The sequence below is a fragment of the Aquila chrysaetos genome, chromosome 9 (assembly GCF_900496995.4).
Source record: "Aquila chrysaetos chrysaetos chromosome 9, bAquChr1.4, whole genome shotgun sequence".
In the NCBI taxonomy this organism is placed as follows: domain Eukaryota; kingdom Metazoa; phylum Chordata; class Aves; order Accipitriformes; family Accipitridae; genus Aquila; species Aquila chrysaetos.
Genome location: NC_044012.1, coordinates 21,876,219 through 21,899,160, shown reverse-complemented (window position 1 = coordinate 21,899,160; position 22,942 = coordinate 21,876,219). Strand labels below are relative to the sequence as shown.

Below are 22,942 nucleotides of genomic sequence, written 5' to 3'. Positions count from 1 at the left end.
CCCGGTAGGTGCCGGGGTGGGTATCGGGGCGGACACCGAGGGGTACCGATATCCCGGGTTGAGTATCGGGGTAGATACCGGAGATGCCGGGCGCGGAGCGGCGCCGCTCGCCTCCTGCAAGTCCCGCAGACCCCGCCGGGCGGCGGGCGGCCGAGGAACTACATCTCCCAGGCTGCCGGGCCCGCCCCCCCTTCCCCCCCCGCCCCGCACGGCGCGGCCCCGCACGGCGCGGAGGGCGCGGCGCGGCGCGGGGGGCGGCGGCGGCGGCGGCGGCGGGGCCCCGGTGCGCCCGGCGGCGGGGGCATGCCGGAGCCCAGGCAGGTACGGCGGCGGGGAGCGGGGCCGCGTCGGGGGGGGATGCGGGCACGGCCCGGTTCGGGGGGCCGGTCCCAGGGGCGGAGGGGGGGCGGAATGGCGGGCTGCGGCCGGGGGAGGCTGGCCGGGTGCTGGTCCCGGCGCTCGGTGCTGGCCTCGTGGATCGTGCACCCGGGATGCGCTGGATTCAGCGCCGGTAGGATGCGCCGGCCCGGGCCCTGCGGTGCTGGCCCCGGGGAGGATGCGGTAGCCACAGCCCTGGGGTGCGACCCCCAGGGTGCTGCCCGGGGAGGATGCTTGCCCCTTGGCAAGGGGTGCCAGGGCTGGGGCTGAGGGGTGCTGCCCCTTCTCGGGAGGGGAGGGGGTGTGCTGCGGGGGCCCAGACCCCGGGGGGGTGCTGGGGGACAGAGCTGAGGCGGCCACAGAGGGGACCGGGGTGGGAGGGCTGGCTGCGGGTAGCCCCAGTCCCCACCAGTGCCAGCGTGCGGGTAAGGTCCCTCGGCAGCAGCGTGACACACGGCTGCGTGACACACGGCGTCCCGTGCCCGGGTAGCGGCAGCCAGGATTTCACAAACCCGATACGAGCGTCCCTGGGGACAGGGGTGGAAAACTGTGTCACCGAGCAGGAAAAGTCCCGTGCCCGCGTCTGTGCCTGCGGGGTGCCAGCACGGGTGTTGGCGTGGGATCCCATCGGCGTCCGACCCGCCGGGGTGTGCGCCTGGCCCGGCGTTGCGGGGTGTTTCCCCGGCTGAGGCTTGGCTGTCAGAGCGGGGTCGGTGCCGGAGCCAGGATTTTAAGGCCTGGCATGCGCGGGGTCCCCACAGACGCCAGGGGCTTGGGTGCTGCTGGCACAGGGGGAAGGCGAGGTTTTGCTCGGGCTCCAGCTGCGGAGCCGGAACGCTTATTGCAAAGCTTCCATATATTTCCCCAGGGCGAGGGCTCCCCATCCCAGCAGGAGGATTTTTTTTGGGGGGGAGGACGGCGCTTGGGCAGCGGGCGAGCTTGGTCTGGAGGAAAGGCCACGTTCCCTGATGAGTGAAAAACATGGCTGGGTGAAACCAAATAACACCAAAACCCCCCAAACTTGTTGAGCTTCCCTCTGGGAAGACAGCTGGCCTTCGAGCTGGAGGAGGCAGTTTTGCCCCCCCTTATCTGGGGGTCCCCCGCTGGGCCAGGGGCCAGGGGCTCTCCTGTTTCCAACACAGCCCCGAGCATCCCAGCCAGGGTGGTGAGCGGGACGGGAAGTTGCTCAGCGCCTTGGGCTTGGTGTTCCTTTTTCTTCCCCTTTTATCGGAGCCAGATGTCACATCCACAACAGTGAAGCATGGGGCTGGGGGGGGGCTGCGTTGGCTGCCATGCCCACCCCAGCCATGCATGTGCCCGTCTGTCCGTCTGTCTGTCCCCATCTGGCAGCGAGCAGCAGCCCCGCTGCCGGTTGCATGTGGCAGCTGCCTGTCAAAAGCGTTTCCCTCTCCTCCGAGGAGCTCATGGCGGTTCTCGGGAAAGGCAAGACGCGCTCCGCTCGCCCACCCACGCCTCGCCGGCGCCGAAGGCGGGCAGGGAGAGCAGGCGGGGAGAGCAGGCGGGGAGAGCCCCGGCAGCCGCACGCCGGAGGGAACCGACTCAGGCTTGAATTTTCATGCCCAAACAAGCTCCAAACTGCCGCTTTTCAGCGAAAGGCTCCGGCGGCACCGAGGGCGCGATGGTTTCCCCGTTGGCTCTCGGCACGCTGGATGCCGCCCGGCTTGGCCCACACCAAGGTCCCGGCATCTTAATGGCTTTCATCTCCTGCCGTTACATTTAATTCTTGCAAGAAAGAGTGCAAACTGCTAATTGCTCTCCAGCGACTCGGCTGGCTTTGGTGCTTCTCAGCGAGCTGTGTTTTATTGGAGCCCGCCAGTCCCCGGGGGCTTGGGATGTGGCGGGAGAGGCTGGGAACCTTCTGCCCCTGCCCTGCTGGGCTCCGCATCAGGCTCCAGGGGGATCTCTCGGCTCCACATCACTCTTTGCCATCGGCATCTCCCAAAAGCTCTTTTGGAGACTGCAAGAGATTTGGGCCCCAGCTCCACAGCAAAGTTCCCAAAGATACCCCCAAAACTGCACATGGATGAATGGTGAATATATATAAACAATTTATTTTTTTATATATTTTTATATATATATATATATATATATGCATGTGTGATACATGGATCTTTATTTCTTTCTTATTGGATGAATAGCTCGGTGATGGGCTCTAAAATAACCCCCGCAACAGTCGCTCTCAGGAAACCAGAGCAAGCTGCAGTCACTTTGCTCCGGGTGCCACCGTGCCGCCAGCAAGGGACTTTCGATCTGCAGTGGTAATTGGGCTAATTAGGAAAATGCAAATGCTCCCCCTTCTCCCTGAGTGTCAGAGCAGAGCCCCAGCTAACGGAGAGGAGAAGTCGGGTTCCCTCGCCAGTGGAGCTGCTCTAACATTTAATGGGAGTCTCTGGCAACAACTGGGCTATGCTGGGATTGATAGCTTTTGTAACACCCCTGCGATGAAATTTCATAGGTACAATTTTCCTAATGAGTTCAACGGCCTCTCAGTGCCGCCCGCAAGCAGAGCAAACCCCGAGCGGTTTTACCAAGCCACCCCACAGCATGCACCGAGTTTGCAGTTCTCTGCTCAGGCAGTGTCCCAGGGGAGAGAGGGGGGGCTTTGGGTCACAGCGCCCATCAACCAGCCCTCGAAAACCTTTGGGTTTCCACCGCCTCCCGTCCTTGATGCTGCCAAGCCCCAGGGAGGGGGACAGCGAGGCAGAGGGGGGCCCCGTGCCCCTCCTCACCTTCCCTGGGCAAAAGGCCATGGCCGGCAGCGGCGGCGGTGCCTCCCCGGCACGGCATCTGCCCGACCTTCACTCCTGCACATATTTTCCCAGTGAGGCATTGAGCAAGAACCTAACGGGCGAGGGCTGGTAAAACAAGCCACGGTGGTGGAGGGGGAGCGGTTCCTTCCCAGATGCCATGGTGGCCGGCAGAGAGGCTCGGGGTGCTGCCGGCAGTGGTGGCTCGCAGGGTGCCGGTGTTGGAGGGTGAGCGGGGACCTGCACTTGCCGGGGAGTGTGCACGTACCCACCATGGCTGCATCTTTTCAGGTGGCTGAGGATGGGGGGGAGACCAATTTGGGGGTGTTTGTGGGGTGCAGCCGTGCTGCAGGAGGCATGGAGGGGGGCACGGACCGGGCAGGCCCCGCTGACCCCAGCTTGTCGCTGTGGGAGGACGAGATGGAAATGTGGCTGGCAGCAGGCGGCCGGCTCCCCGCGGGGCCCGGTAGCTTTGCTATGGGGAATTGGCAGGAGGACGGGGGAGAGGAGGAGGCAGTGCGGGGTGGAGAGCCATGGGTTCTGCCTCCTCTGCTCTGCTGGGGGCTGGCTGGCACCCCCACCTGCTAGCCAGCCCCGAGCCCGGCTGCTCGGTGGGACCCAGCTTGGTGGTGCCTGACCCGGTGGTACCTGACCTGGTGGTACTTGATGTGGTGGTACGTGACCTGGAGGTTTGGTGGTACCTGACCTGGTGGTACGTGACCTGGTGGCTCAGCGGTACCCGATCTCATGGTACCCAACCCAGTGGCTCGGTGGCACCCGAGTACCTGACCTGGTGGTACTCGAGCCGGTGGCTCGGTGGTACCCGACCTGGTAGTACCCAGTCTGGTGGCTTGATGGTACGCAGCAGCTGAGGCAGTTGGTGCAAACTGGGGGCTCTGGGGTAGGTGCCTGGGGGTGCAGGGCAGCAGGCCTGGGTCTGGCCCTCAGCTCTGGCCGGCTCTGCAGGCATTTGGGGCCCGGGGGGACACGCAGAGTCTCCCCGCTATACCAGCCTGAGCGGCGAGTCCCCCTCCCCGCCTGTCCTGCCTCGGGGAGAAGGCTGCCGCTCCCGCAGCGAGTGTCGCCTTGGGCTTATCAACCCCCCTTGGAGCGCAGGGGCTGGGGGTCCCCTTTGCCCTGCGACAGCTCGGGGAGAGCGGGGGGGTTGGGGGGGGGGGAAGCGGCACTGGCAGATGGCCAAGCAGCGTCCCTTCTCAGGGGCGGGGGGCATCAGCCGCGTGGGCTGGCGCACGTGGCTCGCTTGTCCCGATGAGTCCGTGCATGTGAGCTGCGGGGGCGGTCGGCTGCCTCGGTTGCTTCTGCCAGCGTGCGGTTTTGGGGGGAGAGGACAGCCAGATGGGCTCCGCAGCTGAAGCCCCCCGCACCCAACATTGCCCAGTCGGGCAGCGCAGGGTGTTTGGACTGAAGCGGGTGCCCACAGGGTCCCCGCCGTGCTGCGGTTGAGCCGAGGGCCTTGGGATGCTGCTGGAGCAGTCCCTGCAAGCCCCATCCACCGGCAAGGGTGGGAGCATCCCTTTCCGAGCTTTCCCACTGCTGGGACCTCCCCTGCGCCCCCAAATCCCATAGGAAATGGCCTTGGTTGGTGGCTGGCTTCATCCCAGCTCCACGCTGGGGATTTGGCCTCCCGCGGTCTTTCCTGGCCCCATCCCAGCGCTGAGGGATGAGTCCAAAATAACCCCTCCGGATGCCAGGCACGAGGAAATTGCTGTCGTTGCCAGCCAGGGGTGCGAGGAGGCTTTAAAGCATGGGAAACCCAATTAACTCGGCTCCATTAGCTGATTGAGCTGGCTGATAAGAGTATGATTAATTAAAAGGATGAAGAATAAGTTACTGGGTCCTCGCTGCTGTCAGGGTGTGGCGATGGCTTAACCCATGAAATTGGCTTCTCCTGTTAATACCTGGTGCCCAGCTACCGCCGGCCGTCAATCTTTCATGGCATCGCTTAACGGTGGGGAGAAACACCCTCATACCAACACTGGGTTCGCTCCCTGCTCCCTCTCCTATCCAGCTTCCAGGGAGGGAAAAAAAATCAAGGGAAAATGTGATCCCTCCGGATGAGTGACACAGGAAAGGACCTTTTTAATTAACTGTGCTTTTCTCGCCGGGTCTCGGTTTGGCTTTGGAAGCCAAGTAATCCAGAAGGACGGGAGTATCGTCCCTTCCCGCGCTGCCCTCGGCAGATTCCCGCTCACCATTCCCAGTTAATGTGAGCTGACGGCCCCAGCAGAGGTGAGCGGGCACTCTCTTCGGCACGCTCCCCGGCTAAAGCAGCGCCTGGAGGGGCTGCAACCTCGGGCAGCCGCTCGGGCCATGGAAAAAAGCAAATTTGAGCAGTTTTATGAATTTTTGTAGTAATCCCACCCACCAAACCCCACCCTGAAACCGCCAGGTAAGGCAAATCACCACACGGCGTTTCTTTCTGCCTGGGACTGAAGGAGGTGGGAGAAAACTCGACTCCTGTCCACTCCCTTCCCTGTTGAAAAAAATAAAATCCCTAAAATCTCATTTTTTCCACCCAAGACAGCAGGAGGGATGCCATTCTGGGGCAGGGAGGTCCCTGCGCACTTCCTCCTTGTCCACCAGCAAAAGCTGGGTGCTGCTCCAGCACCTGGTCGATGGTTCGGCGGTGGCAGAGGTGATGTCCCTGCACAGGGACCATGGGATGGGTGGCACCTGGACACCCAGGGGTGCATTTCCCGGGGACTCCCGGGGGAATTTTCAGCCCCAGCATCCCCGGGAGGAGCAGCAGCCCTGCCTCTGCTCCCCTTCTCTCCCGGCCCCAAGAGGGGTGACATCCCATCTCCCAGTGACGGCTCCTTCCTGCACCCACCCTGTCACTTACTGGCAAGGAAATCAGTGCCAACAACCTCAGGATATCTTAGAAATGAGCAAACAAAGCCAACAAGAGCTAAAAAAGCCAGGTGGGGATGTGCCTGGTGGCATTACAGCTGATGGGGAAGGGGAAGGCATCCTCCAGGTCCCGGGGCTGTCGGGTCGCATCGCTCCAGCATTCATCCCGAAAGGAAAGATTATATGATTGGAAAAATCATCCAACTGTAAAAGCAGCGGAGTGATTTGCCGGGACCTTTTAATAGCCTCGCTTCGTTTTCTCTTGCAATCAAAAAGAAACTCATGTTTGATGAGCATGTGGTCTTCAGGAGGCGATTAAGGAGACCTGGTGATGAATTTGGGAGTAGGAGTGTATGTAATCATATTGCTGAGTTGCCAGGCTTGCTCACCTCAGAAGAAATCCCCTGTTATTTTAAGAAGGAAACATCAAAACCTGGTGCAAAGAGGCTCTGTGATGCCCCTGGCCATCGGGGTTTTAGTTGGCGGAGGCAGGCTGAGTTTGACTTTGGGAGCTGGCAAGGAGGGTACGGTTAATGCTGGGGTATGTATGGATGTGTAGGTGCCGTGTCTCTGCTGGGGTCTATAAGGACCAGTGCAGATGGAAATAGCCGCCAGCCCCTACTAGGAAAATGATGACTCAAATAAGCCGCTGGTATTTAAGGATGCTTTAACACGCGTGAGCTGGGCTGGAGGATGGTTTTTTTTCCCCGCTTGCAGTCAGGGGCAGCTCTGGGAGGCCCCAGGATGGGGCTGTACAAAATGCACTCCAGATGCTGGCGGGGCTGGGATGTGGCAGGCAGGACCCAGAATGAGCTGGGGAGCCGGAAAGGGATTTTTCCCCCTTTCACCGGGAACAAAAATACCACGAGCACGTGATAACTGATTTCCTTTAGCCTTTAAAAAGCCCCGTGGGATGGAGAGCGGCAGGAGCAGGGGAAGGGGGATTGGCCCATCCTGCTTGGCGGCCGTGCCACGTCGCAGCTAAAAAGAGCCCCAAATCACCTTTTACATGTCGGGGTGGGGGTGGGGGGTTATAGCTTTTCTACTGGCTTTGTCCCAAACTCCCCTAGATGTAAACCCTCCCTTTAACAACCACCCCTGCTTTTTCTGCTGGAAGCAACCCAAGAAAGTCATTGCAGGCACTCGCTGGCCATGCATCGGCCGTGTAGGTGTATTAAAACCCCCCCTGAGCCAGGGAGAAGACTCGGACAACAATCACGCCTGGGACATGCACCCATTTTCTGACTCTTTCCTCTAAAGACTGTCACCACTTAGGCAAATATTTGACAGTGGGTTAATGATTTGAGCAGGAGCCATCCGTGCCTGCAGTGTGATGGGCTGGGGGGGGAGAAGGGACAGGGGGTCCATGCTTAGGTCTCCCCCAACGTGGCAAGGAGCTCAGCAGCCTCCATTCCCGGTAAGAAATCTGGCGTCTTCCAGAGGATTTTTTTTGTAGGAAAGAGGCATCCCCGGTGCCCGCCAGCTCCTAATTAGTGCTGCCGGCCTCGGCGCTGGCCTAATTAGGGCCAGGGCTGAGCTGCAGAGGCAACGCTGCTGCAGGGTTTGGCCTTGGGGGGGGGTCCCGCCCTGGCATCCCCCTCCACAAAAAGCCCCAGGGGGTTCACATCTCTGTCTGCCCCGGGGTGATGGATCCTGCCCCAGCTCAGTGCTGTGTTAAAAAGGGATTTTTTTTCAGGCTTTTTTTTTGGGGGGGGGGGGGGGGGGGGGGGCTGAGGAGGGGGGTTCTGGCTTTGCCCCCCCTGGCTTGGGGGGCTCGGCCATCCCTCCCCGGGCGCAGGTGCTGGCACCTCTGCCCCGGCTATTTTTGCCCACCGGGATCACGAGTGAGCGGGTGACCTTCCCCGAGGGACGCTGCCACGCAGCGGGGGGGACAGCCGCCAGCGTCAGTACCCGGGGTGCCCGTCGGGCTGCAAAACGGCTGTTTCCCGGCTGTTTTGGTGGTGGTGGCAGCCAGTGAAGAGGGTTTTGGAGGGGCTGCTTGTGGCTTGATAGAGAAGAAGGATTGAGCCTACAAAAAGGAGCCGCTTGTTCAGCTCCGGAGGCAAGTTCATGGCTAAGCCTTTGTCTGGCAGAGGCAGGGAGGGGACAGCCTGGGAGCTGCCGGGAGCTCCCCCAGCACTGCCGGCGAGGAGCCGGCACAGCCAGGCGATGCTGGCATCTCGGCTCTCTTTGCACCCTGCACCTGCTTGTCCCCTCGCAGCCCCATGCCGGGGATGGGCTGGGTGGCATTTTGCAAAACTCAGTAGGGAATAACCAAACTGGGCACCCTCCTCCTGCTCGGTGCAGCCCCCTGGCTCTGCCGTGTGCATCACTGTCCCTTAACTTAACCCGCCGTCCCCTCCTTCCTGCTCCAGGCCGGTATCATCGTGGCCGTGCTCCCGAGCCAGCGGTAAAGGGCAGCGTGCCAGCGGATCAGCTAAACCCCAGGGACGATGAGCACCGTCGCAGCGGAGAGCCAGCTGGGGCCGGGACCCGGAGGAGCCGCTGAGGCACGGTGCTGCGGCTGAGGCCGGTGTGCTGAGCTGTGCCGGACTCCTGTGCCGCTGCAGCTGGCAGCAGATGCTCTCTACCCGGCACGTGGAGCCGCCGGGGGCCCTCGCCACGGCCGGACCACGCGGATGGAAAGCTGCAGCCCAGCAGGTAGGAGCCCGGCACGGTGGCTCAAGGGGGGAGCTCTGCGTCCCCACTGCCTCCACGGTGATTTAAAGCTCTCGGTCCCACAGGGAGCCTCGCTGGCCGGCTGACGCCATCCCGCGCCCTATGCCCGAGCCCTATGCCGGAGCGGGCCCCCTCCCCGGCTCAGCCGCCCGCCGACCATGAAGTGCTCGTTGCGCTTCTGCTTCCTTTCAACTGCCTTCCTGCTCGTCTTCGTCATGTCCCTCCTCTTCACCTACTCCCACCACAGCATCGCCTACCTGGACCCCGGCGGGCTGGGCAGCATTCACCGGGTGAAGCTGGTGCCCGGCTATGCTGGCATGCAGCGGCTCAGCAAGGGGGGGCCGTACCCCCGGGGCTGCACCTGCCGCCGCTGCCCGGCCGAGGAGGCCGGGGCTACCGACTGGTTTGATGGGCGCTACGATGGCACCGTCTCCCCGGTGTGGACCAAGGAGAACATGGACCTGCCGCCCGATGTCCAGAGGTGGTGGATGGTGAGCGAGGGGATGGGCCACCCCCATGTGTCCCCCAGCCCTGGGGCATGCCATGATGTCCTCCGGCACGGAGGGCGCAGATTTCTCCTCTGCCGGCGAGAAGGGGGCTGCTGGCTGATGCCCCCCACCCTCCTCCCCCCGCAGATGCTGCAGCCCCAGTTCAAGTCCCACAACACCCACGAGGTCCTGAGCAAGCTCTTCCAGATCGTGCCGGGCGAGGATCCCTACCGCTCCCGCGACCCACACCGCTGCCGCCGCTGCGCCGTGGTCGGCAACTCGGGCAACCTGCGCGGCTCCGGCTACGGGCCAGAGATCGACGGGCATGACTTCGTCATGCGGTGAGGGCAGGGGACTACTGCCAGGGACGCTCCCCGCCCGCTCAGCTCCACAGGCAGCACAGAGGCACGGGGTGATGCTGGCAGCACCGGTGGATGCTGAGATCCCACTGTGCACCGCAGCGGCATCTCTCCGGTCTGCTGTGGGTTAGGAGATGCCAGGGCAGTTGTCCCTGTGCTATATGCCATGGCCACAGCCCGACTCCAGTTACTTGGTCAAGGAGCCCACCGCGGGTCCTGCTGGGTGCTGGGATGGGTGGGAGCGGGTCCTGCCTCTGCCACCTCCCCTGGGCTGGCTGGGGGGACCCTCAGCTCATGCTAGCACCCTGAGCACCAGCAGGCTGGGATACTGCTCCTCAGCAGCGTTCAACAGCTGGCGGAGGACACCCGTGTCATCTGCAAGGGACAGAGTGGCTGGGAAGGGGGTGCCACCTTCCACACTCTCTCCCCAGGATGAACCAGGCCCCTACGGTGGGCTTTGAGGGCGACGTGGGCAGTCGGACCACACACCATTTCATGTACCCCGAGAGTGCCAAGAACCTGCCCGCCAACGTCAGCTTCGTGCTGGTGCCCTTCAAAACCCTGGACCTGCTCTGGATCGCCAGTGCCCTGTCCACCGGCCAGATCAGGTTGTAAGTACCTGGCGAGCACCAGCAGCACCAGGCTGGCAGCTCCCCCGGGAGCGGTGGGGATCCATCTGTTCCTCCCTCCCAGAACATCCCCCGGCACTGGTCCCTTAGCAGCTCGGGCTGGGGTTGGGGTGGCACAGGACCCCCAGGAGCTCACCCGCCTCTCTGCTTTTTTCCCAGCACATACGCGCCCGTGAAACCTTTTCTGCGGGTGGACAAAGAAAAGGTAAGGGGGGGGGGGGGGCTTGTCCCAACCGCTGTGATGAGCACCCGTTTGGCCACAGCCCGCATCACCCCATCTTCCCCCGGGGTCCCCACATACATTTTGGTGCTCCTTCCTGGGGTGCCGATGCCGAAGGGAGTGTGGCCGGGGCTCCGGCACTAACCCCAGCCCATCCTCCCAGGTGCAGATCTACAATCCTGCCTTCTTCAAGTACATCCACGACCGCTGGACGGAGCACCACGGGCGCTACCCCTCCACTGGCATGCTGGTGCTCTTCTTTGCCCTCCACGTCTGCGACGAGGTGGGTGGTGGCTCCTCAGGGTACTCCTCTGGGCTGTGGGGTCCCAGCTGGCATGGGGTGGGTTTGCTGGGATCCTGAACCTTGCAGGATTAAGGAGGGAGGTAGCTTCTTTGGGTCCAACTGCAGCAGTTTCACTTGCTCCCATTGCTTAACATGATGGTGATGGGCACACTTGAACGGTGGGAAGGCTGTGCAGAGGAATGTATGCCTTTGGCACAGTGCGAAATCCCCCCGGCAGCATGGCGGGCGCTCGGTCGAGGGGGTCCCCAGCCCAGCAGACGGGGGTCAGGGCTGGCTTACCCCCCTCCTCACTGCTGCAGGTGAACGTCTTTGGGTTCGGCGCTGACAGCCGGGGCAACTGGCACCACTACTGGGAGAACAACCGCTACGCCGGGGAGTTCAGGAAGACGGGGGTGCACGACGCCGACTTTGAGGCGCACATCATCGACATGCTGGCTAAAACCAGCAAGATCGAGGTTTACCGGGGGAACTGAGGGCTGCGTCTCCTCCGGCTCCCCTGCGCTAGCTGGGTCCCGGCTGCCCGCGGGGGCAGATGGCGAGGGTCTCCCCGGTGGCCTCGGGCGATGAGCGCCGGGTGGGCAGTGCGGCCCCGCACCACTGACAGAGCCGCCCCCGGCGATATTTGGTGCCTCCAGCAGCCAATCAGGTTCAGAGCTAAAGGAGACTTTTTGCTTTTTTTTAATTATTATTAATTATTATTATTATTATTATTATTATTAAGAAACCCAGCTGAGAAAGGATTTGTAAACACAATCAGCAACTGACCAGGCGGTGGGGGCATCCGCCTCACATCTCTTTACAGTCAAACCAAATGCTGCTCTTTTTAAAAAAAGACAAAAAACCACCCCACCCCCCGAAGCCGGGTGACTTTGGGGAGCACCCAAGCATTACATCCGGGCCGAGGGAGACATGGCGGCTGAGCAGCCTCGCCAGTGGAACCAGCTGCTTCTTTCTTCCTTTATTTTGATATTTTTTTTTTTTTTTTTACCCACCTGGGGCAGCCGCCACAGTCACTTCCCTGGGGAAGGCTCCCAGCACACAAGCAGGTCCCAGCGCGGCTGCAAGCGCATGGACCCATCACAGGGAGCTGGCAGCCACGGGAAGCCGACCGTCACCGATGCTCCACTGCAGGCTGGTGGCTGCTGGCACAGCCGGGCTGGGAGATGGAGAGGAACCCCGGCTTCGGGGCTGAGCATCCCCTCTTCTCTACCTGAAGATTGCGGAAGGGTAGGACGGATTTCAGGGGCAACCATGTAAAAGGCAGCTAAGAAATCTGCAGGAGCTGACGCCCGGTCCCTCTGGCCGGGCTCCCTCGCAGGATGCTCGAGGGATGTGGGATGCAACGGTGGGTCCTGCCCCACCGGAGGGAAGGAGACGTGATTTCCCTTCACTTTCAGGCTGGGAAAAACCAGATTAGAGATAGCTTTAGTGGGTGAATGAACCGTGCTTTTGTGTTGCTATAAACAGACAGCTCTGGTGAGAAGCTGAAATCCCAAAGTCTTTGCTCCGTTTGTGAGGGTGGGGCTTGGTTTACACCGGTCTAGTACAGCCGGTGCCCTCAGGGTCGCCGGGGGCTTTTCGGGCTGGACAGGCTGCCCTGCGGCGTGGGACGGGGTGCTGCAGAAGGAAACTGCCTCCCCAGAGGTGTAATTAAAACCACTTTCTTTGGGTCAATCAGGCGGGTGGGTTAGTTTTGGTTTTGTTTTTTTTTTAGTAGATATGAAAAGCTCAAGAAAAAGGCAATCACGGCAAAGTTCCCCCAGAGAGGGACCCTCCGCCTGCACAGCTGGTGACGATGATGGGTGCCTGGCATGGCAGTGACACAAGCCCCAAGGTGCCAAGACTATGGCAGGGGTTGCAGCGCTGGAGCCCAGCCAGGGGAAGCCCTGCCCATACCACCTGGTTGCAATAGTTACTTGAGGAACAATCATCATAGGTTTTTTTGGGCTTGGAGGGGTTTTTTTACCCTTTTGTATCTGGCTTTTCTGTAGCAGCCTCTTACCTGTTTCTCTGCTTCGGTTTGGTTGTTTTTCAGGGTTTTTGTTCTCTTTTTTTTTGAGGTTTCTCTCTCTGCAATCGTGAAACATGAGGGTTTGGGTCACCTGGAGCAGGCAGTGTGCATCTCCTGGGCTGGGCAAATTCATCTTTTCTGTCTGCAGGGCTTTGAAGCCCTGAGTTTCGTGGTGGGTTTTGGTAGAAGCGGTGCCACCCTGGCACGAGCAGCCTGCCTGCGACCGCCACGGCCAGCTCTGAATCCTGGGATGCAGAGGCAGGTTGCAGCAAGCCTCAGTCTCCACCTTCCTGGGTTGTTTTTTTTTTAGGGGAAGAAAAATAAAAAACACAAAACCATGAGCAACAATGAGTGCCTTGACCATCTCTTGTCGGCTATGCCAGGCTGTGCCCGCACCCGCACCGGTGGTAGGGGCTTGGCCGATTTATCTGGCAGTCGTACCTGCTTCCCTCCTTGCGCCAGGCTGGATCTTAGCTGGGAAGTGCTGCTGGGGGAAGAGGGATGCATCCAGGCCACCACTCTGGTGGCTGGAGAGGCCAAATCCAGCGTGATGAGGCTGGACCAGTTCCTGTCCCAGCTGAGCAGAGCCAGGCCAGACAATCACAGGGCGAGCGAAGGCGCCAGGTACCAAACCCGCCAGCAGCACAAGGCCGGCATCCGGCGAAGGGCGCGCTCATGGCTCCTTGCTGCCCTATTTTTTTTTTTTTGGCTAACTTCCTTCCCCTAGCCCCCCCCCTTTTTTTAATTATTATGATTATGATTATTATTTTTATTATTATTATTTAAGCTGTCCCGCTAGGACTCGCGACCCCTTCTGTTTCTCTCGCAGAGTGGCTGCCAGCCCCACGCACGAGGAACATGCTGCACGCCTGGCGGGGAGGGGGCCGCGGGTGTGCCGCCGAGGAGGAGCACCACTGTACTGTACATAGAGGAGATGTAGGCAGAGGCTACAGGCAGGGGGGCAGGCAGGGAGGAGGTGCCCAGGCTTGCCCACCTGGCAGAGGTAGTCTTCATCACGCGGTGCCTGATCGAGCGCCCGTCGCCTCCCACTCCGCCAGGAGAGGGAGAGACCAGTTGCTCCGACCTAGAGCTAGCAGGCAGGTGGCTTCGCCCGTAGCCTCTGTGTACATGGGTACTTCTGCACACAACTGTCTTAAAACAACTTTTTTTTTTTAAAAGTCAATAAAAAACATGCATCGGAATCGCTCTGTGTTTTCCTTCCAGTAGTCCTGCCTGCTATGGCTTCGCCTGCACCCAAGACCAGGCGTCGGTGGGATTGGGAGAGGAGGGAAAGGGAGCAGGAGGGTTGGTGGGGCCGAGAGGATGCTCTGCTGTCCTCTCCGTCTGGGCTGTAGCTGGGCTGACATCAGCCACTGGCTGTGATTAGCGCCCGTCCACTGGAGCAGGAGCTGAACCTGGCCCCATGCTGGCCTGGGTGCCCAGTGGCAGAGTCCTGACACAACCCCTCCAGCCAAAGCCCGCGGTTAGGTGATGCCACTGCTCACCCAGACCCTGTGTCCGTGTCCCATACAGCCCTCCTGACCATCCTTGGAGCCTAAAAAAGAGGCTCCGGTCCCAAACGGCCCATGCCCCCAAGGCCCCGCACAGGCGCAGGGGAGGACATGGACAAACTCTTGAAGGACGTAATTTTGAAAGCGGGTGCAGGCACAGCAGGGGAAGGGACTCTCCCTGGAGTGACCCAGCAGGGCCAGGGCTTGCTCCAGCTCCCAAGTTCCCAGCTCCCACCACCAAAGGCTGGACTCTGCAACAGGCCCAGTGTCCCTGCAGGATCCCGTCCAGATGACCAGGGGGTTTGGATCCTGAAAGACAGACAAGGCTCTTGTGTAAGAAATTGCCAAATTCGGGAGTAGTTAAAATGCCTCTTTATTAATATACAAACCTAGCAACATTGAAGCCAACCAAAATATTAAATGAAATAAAGCATGATATAAATACAGCACAGATAACAACATGGCCTCAGCGGAGAGCAGCAAACTCACCCTGACTTGTGCGCTTGGGAACAACTGTCCATGTCCTCCACCACAGGGTCTAACAATCAGAGCAGCTTTGTCTCTCCTAAACCCCCCTGAATCCAAAGCCGGCAGAGTTAAGACCACTGCTCCTCTCAAAGACAGACCACCTGGCATGAGGTCTTACAGTTTAACATTTCTACAACCCCAGAGGTCAAAGGGATTAAAAAAATCACCATCCCCGCACTGCTAGAGCCAATCTGCCGGTGTCTGCTTGCCATGACCCTGCGAGGGGAGAGGGAGATGGCTGTAGTGGATGGGGAACCATGCTACTGAAGTTGCTCCTTGCTCTGTCCCACCTCAGCTACATCCATTGCACAACATTCACAAGTGTAAGGCACTAGTAAAAATGTTTTCACAGGTTCAAACTTCAGTTGTTCTTAAAACTGCAGCAGTAGCACACTTCCGAAGCCCTGCCAGCCCTTTAAAATCTGGTCTCAGGAGATTTGATAAAAGCATGAAGGGGCTTTGGACAAGTAAATTGGTGCACCCAATAACCAGAAGCAATGGTAGAGTTCACAAGATGGCAGTCTCTGCTCGGGAAGAACTGCACTGGGTCCAAGAAGCAGGGAACCCTTCTCCCACAGAGCTCAGGTCTCCTGTAAAACCAGTGACAGCAGGAGCTGTCACACGTGCACAGCTGGGAACAGAGCAGAAAGTGACAGAAAGAAAGCATGTTGTCTCAGGGGCAGCAGCAAGGAGTTGATCTGGGCCAAAAAGGGTTTTACCCAACTCTTTCCAAAGACTCAGGAAACATTACCATCACCCAGCTGCTTGGCAGGCGGTCTGGAAACAACTGCATTCACACCACAGGCACACTCCTTTCCCCCAAGCACAGCTTGGGTTGCTTCTCTGGCAGAAGCATGTATGAGCAGGGACGTGTCCTGCCGCAAGCCTGACCATGAGATGCAGGAGAACCTGTCAAGGACTTCAGGGACATCAGTACCTGCAAAGCAGCACTTTGTTTTGTGCTGTAACTCAGAAGCCAGCCTGACATCAGGAATCCAGCAGAGCTTTGAGACAAATGGGAGATGAGAAGTCTCAGAGCCATCTCCACAAACATTACGGGCACCAGCAGATCCCCTCCGCTCCCGCTTCTCCTGACTCCTGCCTCCAAATGTCAGCTGGTACAGCAGGGAAGCATTCACGCAGAGAATTTTGTTTCCTTTAATGGAACGGGACACTCACAGAGTACTCTACACCAGCCCAGGCTTCTTTCTTTAAAGAAAGAAGAAAACGCATTATAGCATGAGCAATATAGTGAATAAATCCGTTTCTGGAGGGGAAAAAAGGGAAGGTGTCAGCACAGACAGCTGTACAAGCACAGGGGCTCCCAGCTCATTTAGTTTAGTTCAATACAAATTCCAGCCTCAGACCAGCAGCATGCTGCAATAGCAGCTTCCGCCATCCCCTGTGCTTGCTCAAAAATATCTGCCGACGTTTGTGTCTGCTCTGTACACTCAGCACGCAGTTTTCCAGGAAGAAAATCAAATGGCAGGCACAATCAGTGCCCAAATACCTCACCTAAAGCTTTAAGGCATTTACAAATATTTAAAGTTTTTTTTTCCTCCCTCAAATGCAAAGACTGCACTTGCCTAGGGCTATAAGCACCACTACAGTCACGATGCTTAAGGAAAGTTTAAAGTGCAAAGAAAATTTTCAAATGCTTTTTAGAGACAGCTTGAAATCATCTGATGACATTAACCCCTCCTTCCCCAAGTCCTGTTCCTTGACTGAATGCTTTCTTTTTTAAATGAAAATCCAAACAATCAGTTAAGGAAAAGGTAGTTTAAAACAGAAAAGCATCCTGAAATGGGTGCAAATTAACCTGACCAAGTATTATAATAAAATCATTCGGGAAGACAAATCTGAAGGTTGTGAACGTTCTGCTGGACGTTATCAGAAGCTAAGCACTCTGTTTTAAGTAAGAACGACTTCTGCCCTTGCAAGTGACTTCCCCCCCTGCAAACATGGAAACTACCTTGTTTATATAGATTTCTTCCCAAAACGTAATCATTTTGTTTAAAGTGTGCTGGAAGGACAAGGTTAGTGATGTCTTTGCTGTACCTTTACAGTTGCAAGAATGTGCCAGAGACAGACAAGTGTTTTGAGCAATTGCGTGTGCACGTTCCCCGCCTCCCCCGTGCAGCACCATTTCCTTCGTCACAACAAAAAATGTGAGAGGGAAATGTATGTTGGAAAATAAGTGTCACCGCCACTCTCGCTTCCTCAATAACGCTGTCCCGATTCTGCCCAGAGCCATTGCTATCACTCAGCGCTTGTCCGGCACTAAGGCTGCAGAGGAAAATGCTCCCTGAGCTGGGAATCAGGGCTGATCATCTCTCCAAGGCTGGGCTTAAGTGGTTAAGTAATGGGCAAAGGATCAAACCGCAATCACGCCTCTCCTTCCGCCTCAGCTCAGCCACTCTGGCATCCCCTTGCCTGTTTTTATTTCACCATGCCTCGGTCTTGATAGGCAAAAGGAACTAATGTGCTCCACTGCCTGAGGAAGGAGATCAGAGAAGTGTTAAGAGTGGGAAAACCCTGGCACAGGGAGAAGGAGGGCTAAATGATGGAATACACAGCGGCCACAAACCCCCCCGGGAGTCTGGGTGTTGGTATCTGCACAGTCTAAAAGTTGAAGAGCTTAAATTGAGGCAGAGACACAGATCTAGAACCAACCTGGCTCAGATGATGAAGCATCAGGTAGAATGAAGAGAAGAACCTTGCGCACAAGAGGTCCTACAGCAGCACAGGCTGCAGTTCAGAGGTGTTGCAGGAACAGCAACATCATCAGTAGCAGCTTGAATGCGACAGTAGAAAGGAATAATCCAAGCTTACACCAAGACTTGGAGATGCAGTGGAAGTTTCACATAGCCTCCTCTCCTTGCCACAAAATAATAAGACGAAACTGTCCAACAAGGCAGATCAAATCTGGATACTGGAGTCAGCACAGAGAAGACAAGAAGAAACTAAGTCTGGCAAAAATAGATGGGAAAAATCAGTGTAACATCTTCCTGGAACAGAAATCATCAACCCTAAGTAGACTAATAAACACCCTCTTCTCTAATACCATTTTTACTCAAGCCTTTCAGTACTCACTCAAGGACTAACAAAACATGAGAACTCAGGAAAGGACACAACAAGGGTAAGACAACGTAATACCTCTGGAGAAATCATTTAATTGAAGAGGCTGCCCAGTAAGTGCTACCTCTTACACAAGTTCCCCACACTACTCTATAGACAACACCTGGGCAAGCAAGCCCTTCCCAGCGTTACAGGGATGCTGTACAGGTAGATGGATTCACCACCACTACACCAGCAAACCCACTCAGATGTTGCCTTCTGGGGTAAGAAAAAACAAGCCTACACATGCCAAGTGTACGCTACCCACAGGCCACACTTTCCCTAAAATTTGTCACTGATGGGTAATAAGTTTATCCTAAAATGTGTTATGCTCAACCTAAAGTATTTTAGCCAAAAAGATAAATTATTTTCTCATACTAAACTCCACTTAGCTTCCCTTGCAAAGATGCCTGTATCAGCAAAATCTACAGGACTGTTCCCATTCTGGACAGCAAGACTCAGAAAACTGGTAACAACCCTGCGACTGCTACATACGAGGTGCACAGGGCAGACCTGCTGCTGCTGCTTCAGCATGGAACGAGGCCACTACCCCTTTCAGTGCAGAGGAGGGGGATGCTATTTTAGTATTTCCCATCCAAGGTTCATAGTCTTACCATGCAGAATGAGAACAAACCACCTTTCTCAGCAGAAAGCATTTTGAGGCAGTTTTAAGGATGAGAATCATGATGCATAATTTTACAGTCCATGTTATTCAGCATCTTAGATGCTAAGACTGTGTCTTGGCTTGGAAGACTAGCAGCTTCCAAGATCCGATTTCTAATTTTCTAATTTGAAGGTGTACTAAAGGTGGTAACTGATTTTGTTGTTCTTTTTTTAGGCACTCTACTTTTAGTCATCAGATAAAGGGATTAGAGTCTTACATCACCGTTTAATACCTCTGGAAGAAAACACTACACTAGAAGGACCTTTCTCGGTCTCAGTGTCTAGCATTACTTTAAAACACGCTATTCAACTGACCCCTGGACAGGTATTCAAGTTGGTGAAGGCAAACTATTCTTTAACATTATAAGGTTAAAAATAGCTGCCAGAAATTAAATCAACTAAGCATGAACAGCAGCCGAAGACTACAGGTTCTGATAAAAAACAAGAATCAGAATTCATAGCAGGGAAAGCCAGAGTAGGCGTTAATGAGCTGCAAGACTGACAATTATCAAACCACCTATCTCTAAGTCTCAAACAGCAAACGTAACATTACAGAAAGCATTGCTGTATCTATCAGCATGATAGAAAATTATTTTCACTCTCTATTTTTGCTATTGAAAAGTCAATAGATCTAGACATAAAATAAACCTAAGCAGACATAATGACAAAAGTAGCTCATAAAACACAATTTTATTGTCAGAACTGCTGTGGGAAGAGACACCTGTATCAAAAGTTGTCTGAGGAACTAACAGGCACCTATAAATTAGGGAAAAGAAAAAATAATCACAGGGAGGAATATCATCTGCCTGTAACACTTCAGGAACAAGTGGTTGGTAGAGGACAGCATGCTGCTAACTTTCCAGTTTGGTCTTAACTATTTTAACTCTGCAGAGAACAAACTAAATGGTTTGAGCTTAGATCTCTCTTCAGGAGTTGCATTAAGTACTATAGCTTGCCTCAGCTGTGTGCTTTGCTTTCTCCTGAAGAAGTATCATGCCTCAATAGCAACAACAAATGGTCAATAAACTCTACTCAGAAGGGCTGCTCTAAGACACACCCTAAGTATCACGTATAAAACTCTGTTTGGTTGAATGCTTGTTTCCCTAGATAAGCAAGGCACAGCAACATCCCATAAAACCAATGGAGGGACAAGAGGATGGACACGTATTTTTGAGTGACCTGGTGCACTGTTCCCAGGTGACAGCCTGGTAAAGCATAGGTCCTCCTTGGTACACACAACCGGCACGGGAATAGTGGGATTGCAGTATCCCTCTACGCAGAAAAGACATGCAAGAAGCGACTGGATTTTAAACTGCTATCAGATGCTTTATGAACCTTTCATTTAAGCAACTAAACCTGATATACCAGGCAAAATTTTAATTTGGAGAGCAATAATAGGGGAAGTTGGAATAAATTACAATCTCCACCTTCAACAGCCATGCAGGGTAATCTCAGCTGTGAGATCCCAAAAAGCTGCCCTACTGTGGTCACTACATTTCAGACTGGGGAATTTTTGCATGTTCAAGTTCAAAAGTTGTTAAGTTCAAAATCCTTGAAGAGGTCACACACTAAAAAGGAATTCACCATTCACAAAAGAGAGCATGCTCAAAGTGACATCTGTGTTCAACCTACTACAGTCCCATGCTCAAATCCTTAATTCTCTTACACCCTTTCCCAACTCTCCTCTCCAAGGTTTCATGGTTTCCGTATCACCCTGAATGGGGTAGCTTGCTCTGACAACCTGTTTTAAGGTGTAAAGGTCTTAGACTTTCACCTTTCCTGCCTTAGGGACATTCGACTTCTTTTGCATGGTGAGAACACCTGGATCATGAACTGGCAGACCAAACACTCAACTGAAACCATGACCTGAAGCAACTAAAACAGCAGAAAGCAAACTTAAAAGAAGAACCAGACAAGGTTTTGAGCTCATATTTATACTACTGATGCTTGCCATTGAACTGGAAAAGAAAGTGCCCAGAAACAGTTCCAGATCATAGGGAAAGTGTTCATCGTGGCTGACAGGTGCAACCAGTGCAAGGTTGTGTTTGAACTCCAGACAGAAAGATGCTGGAGCAGAAAGACCATGAGGAGTATGCGGGTAGCAGAGGCAGGGAAAATGTGTAACAGATCTTCTTCAAGTAAATAAAGAGAATCTTTGCTTTTGATTGCGCTCACAATGCGAAGAAGAAAAAGATGTAAATGTGTGCAATACAATTCAGCATCCCCCCACTTCCTCACCATTTACCATCAGTGTTTGAATCGGCGCATTTTGACACTTGAAGAAGGGGTGAATCCCAGCTGCGCTGGCTGAAGCATCTGTATAAGGAGCATGACGCGAAGAGCTTTGCTGAAGGAAAGGAATTTATAATCCCACTGCCACACTCCCTTCACTCCCTCTATTCAATCCCCTCAGCTGAGGTCCTACCAAGACAGAGAAGTAGGAAGTACAACAGATTTGAGGAGAAAAACAGAAGACAACTTCTCAAATCCAGCAGGAGCTGCTGAGATGCTTTCTCACCACCAGAAGAAAACCCAGCACCACAGATGAGACAAATGCTGGGTCTTTTCCTCCCAATTTCAAAATAACCACAGGCAGCCAAAAGGACAAGATGTTGTCCCCTCCTGCTGCTCAAGTACCCCAAACCAACACAAGTTTTACATGACCCTTGCCAGATGAGCTTGACCAAGTCACATAAAAAAAGGAAAGTGAAAGAAAATCCCCAAAGAGACTGTACACTGTGCAGCTGGAACAGAAGCAGCATTTCAGCACAGCTAATAACATTAAACACTAACATCTGTCCTTGCTAGAAATCAGTATGTTTGCTAACAAAAAACCGAAACAAATCCCATTCCTTTATAGAAGTGAAACGCACATGTCGATCTTCAATCATATTTATAGAAGGCCATTTAGTTTCAGTGACCCCACGCAAAAAAATCCAATCCCAACAACAAAAAACTTACCAGCGCTACTGCCATCTAAACAATCTGATGATTAAATCTACTTGACTCCCTGTTAGGAAAAAAAAAAGGGGGGGGGGGCAATGACAGGCTGGACTATACCAAAACCTGTCTCTTGGCTGCTGCTCACACAATGCTATGTCTCATGCCAGTGAGGTAGCTGATCGTTCTATTGCTGTGTGCATCGATGCATCGACCCCTCTACAACGTGATATGCGGAGAGCAGGGTGAAGTCACAGCGTTCATCTGAACTACAGGCAGCAAATACCTGCTATCCCATGCCTTATGCTGGAGAGGAGAGAGGAAGGGCGTAGTCCTCAGGGGTTCACCTGAACCCTTCCCATCACCATAAGGCTAGGGCCTCTGGTGGGGTTCACTCCAAACAGGCTTCCCATGGACTGCTGGATGCATGCTCAGCACTGTGCTTCATCCACTGGGGCATGGGGGAGCCTGGCAAGCAAAGGGTTGAAGGAGGGAGAAAGACAGGATCAGGAAAGCTTGAAAACTAAAGTTTTAAAATATACAAAATGTAACACACTGGAAAAAGTTTAAAAGTTGCAAGACAAGAAAGGAAAAGAAAGAAATATATGTGAGGAGAATGGACTGGAAGATTGTGGGAGAATACTCCAGCTTGGGAAAAGGAGCAGGTCAGGTCTAGTCAGCACTACTCCCTTTGGTAGCCACTCAGTTCCTCCTCATCCTTGCGGCGACGATGCGTGAAGAGGGAGCTGAAGGGGTAGAGCTTGGCTTTGGCCTGGAAGCGCTGCCCAGCAATGTCGATCTCATACTCGCCCTGGTTGATGAAGTCAGTTGTCACCACCAGCTCTTCTCCTGTCTTCTCATCAAAGTGCTGCACAAAGCCAAGGCAGACATGGCGCTCCAGAGTATAGCTGTAGGCACTGCTGGTGGTCTTGCCCACATAGCGGCCATTGCGGAAAATGGGCTCCCCCCACCAGGGCCAGAGGTCCATATCTGTGTCGTGGTCCTCAAGAATGAACATGGTAAAGCGCTTGTACACACCGTTCTGCTTCTGTTCCAACAGCGCTTCCTGGCCAACAAACTGCATTCCCTGTGGAGAAGAGGAAGCATTAGCTGAGGAAGGGAACATGAACTGTACCAGCTGCTGAGTTTCAGCAGACAAGCCTACTGACACAAGGTGAATTTGTGCTCGGAACTCATGCCCTATCGAGACAGACTGCTTCTATAGGCAAGAAGCCCAGCTCAGGCAGGAGATTTCCTGTCATGTTTGCTGTTCCAGATGCTAAAAGACACAAAAATATTTGTGAAATGGGCCTTTAAAAAATTCATTCTAATTTTCACTATAGTGAAAACATGTCACCATTCTCGTTTTTGCCACTTTTCTGGTTCCAGGAACTCTACCATGTTTTATAAACCAGAGGGAAACTGTAACAACAGATGAAATTTGTGTCCCTGATCACTGCATTCCCTTCTATAAAT

General features: G+C 55.1%; 2 protein-coding genes across 17 annotated transcripts in view; one reads left to right on the top strand and one right to left on the bottom strand.

The window, feature by feature from the left end:
• Positions 1-213: 213 nt before the first annotated feature.
• On the top strand, positions 214-13,909 carry ST3GAL2 (ST3 beta-galactoside alpha-2,3-sialyltransferase 2). Of its 5 annotated transcripts, none has more exons than XM_030024265.1 (8): positions 214-321; positions 8,393-8,678; positions 8,762-9,187; positions 9,332-9,525; positions 9,975-10,154; positions 10,332-10,377; positions 10,556-10,675; positions 10,996-13,909. In XM_030024265.1, the coding sequence occupies exons 3-8, from the start codon at positions 8,855-8,857 to the stop codon at positions 11,167-11,169; spliced, it is 1,047 nt and encodes a 348-aa protein (XP_029880125.1). In that variant the 5' UTR covers positions 214-321; positions 8,393-8,678; positions 8,762-8,854; the 3' UTR covers positions 11,170-13,909. The 5 variants fall into 5 exon arrangements, with proteins under 5 accessions (XP_029880125.1, XP_029880128.1, XP_029880127.1 ...); XM_030024268.2 differs by lacking the exon at positions 214-321 and adding an exon at positions 489-511; XM_030024267.2 differs by lacking the exon at positions 214-321 and adding an exon at positions 725-2,429.
• Positions 13,910-13,916: 7 nt separating this feature from the next.
• Positions 13,917-22,942, bottom strand: part of PDPR (pyruvate dehydrogenase phosphatase regulatory subunit) — a 28,806-nt gene continuing 19,780 nt past the window's right edge. For 11 of the 12 annotated variants that reach the window (XM_030024253.1, XM_030024257.2, XM_030024256.2 and 8 more), the window contains one exon: positions 14,576-22,553. In XM_030024253.1, the coding sequence (XP_029880113.1) occupies positions 22,149-22,553 (405 nt within the window). In that variant the 3' untranslated portion in view covers positions 14,576-22,148. Of the gene's footprint in view, positions 14,528-14,575; positions 22,554-22,942 lie in introns of those variants that run through there. The other variant, XR_005933148.1, reaches the window with a different exon arrangement.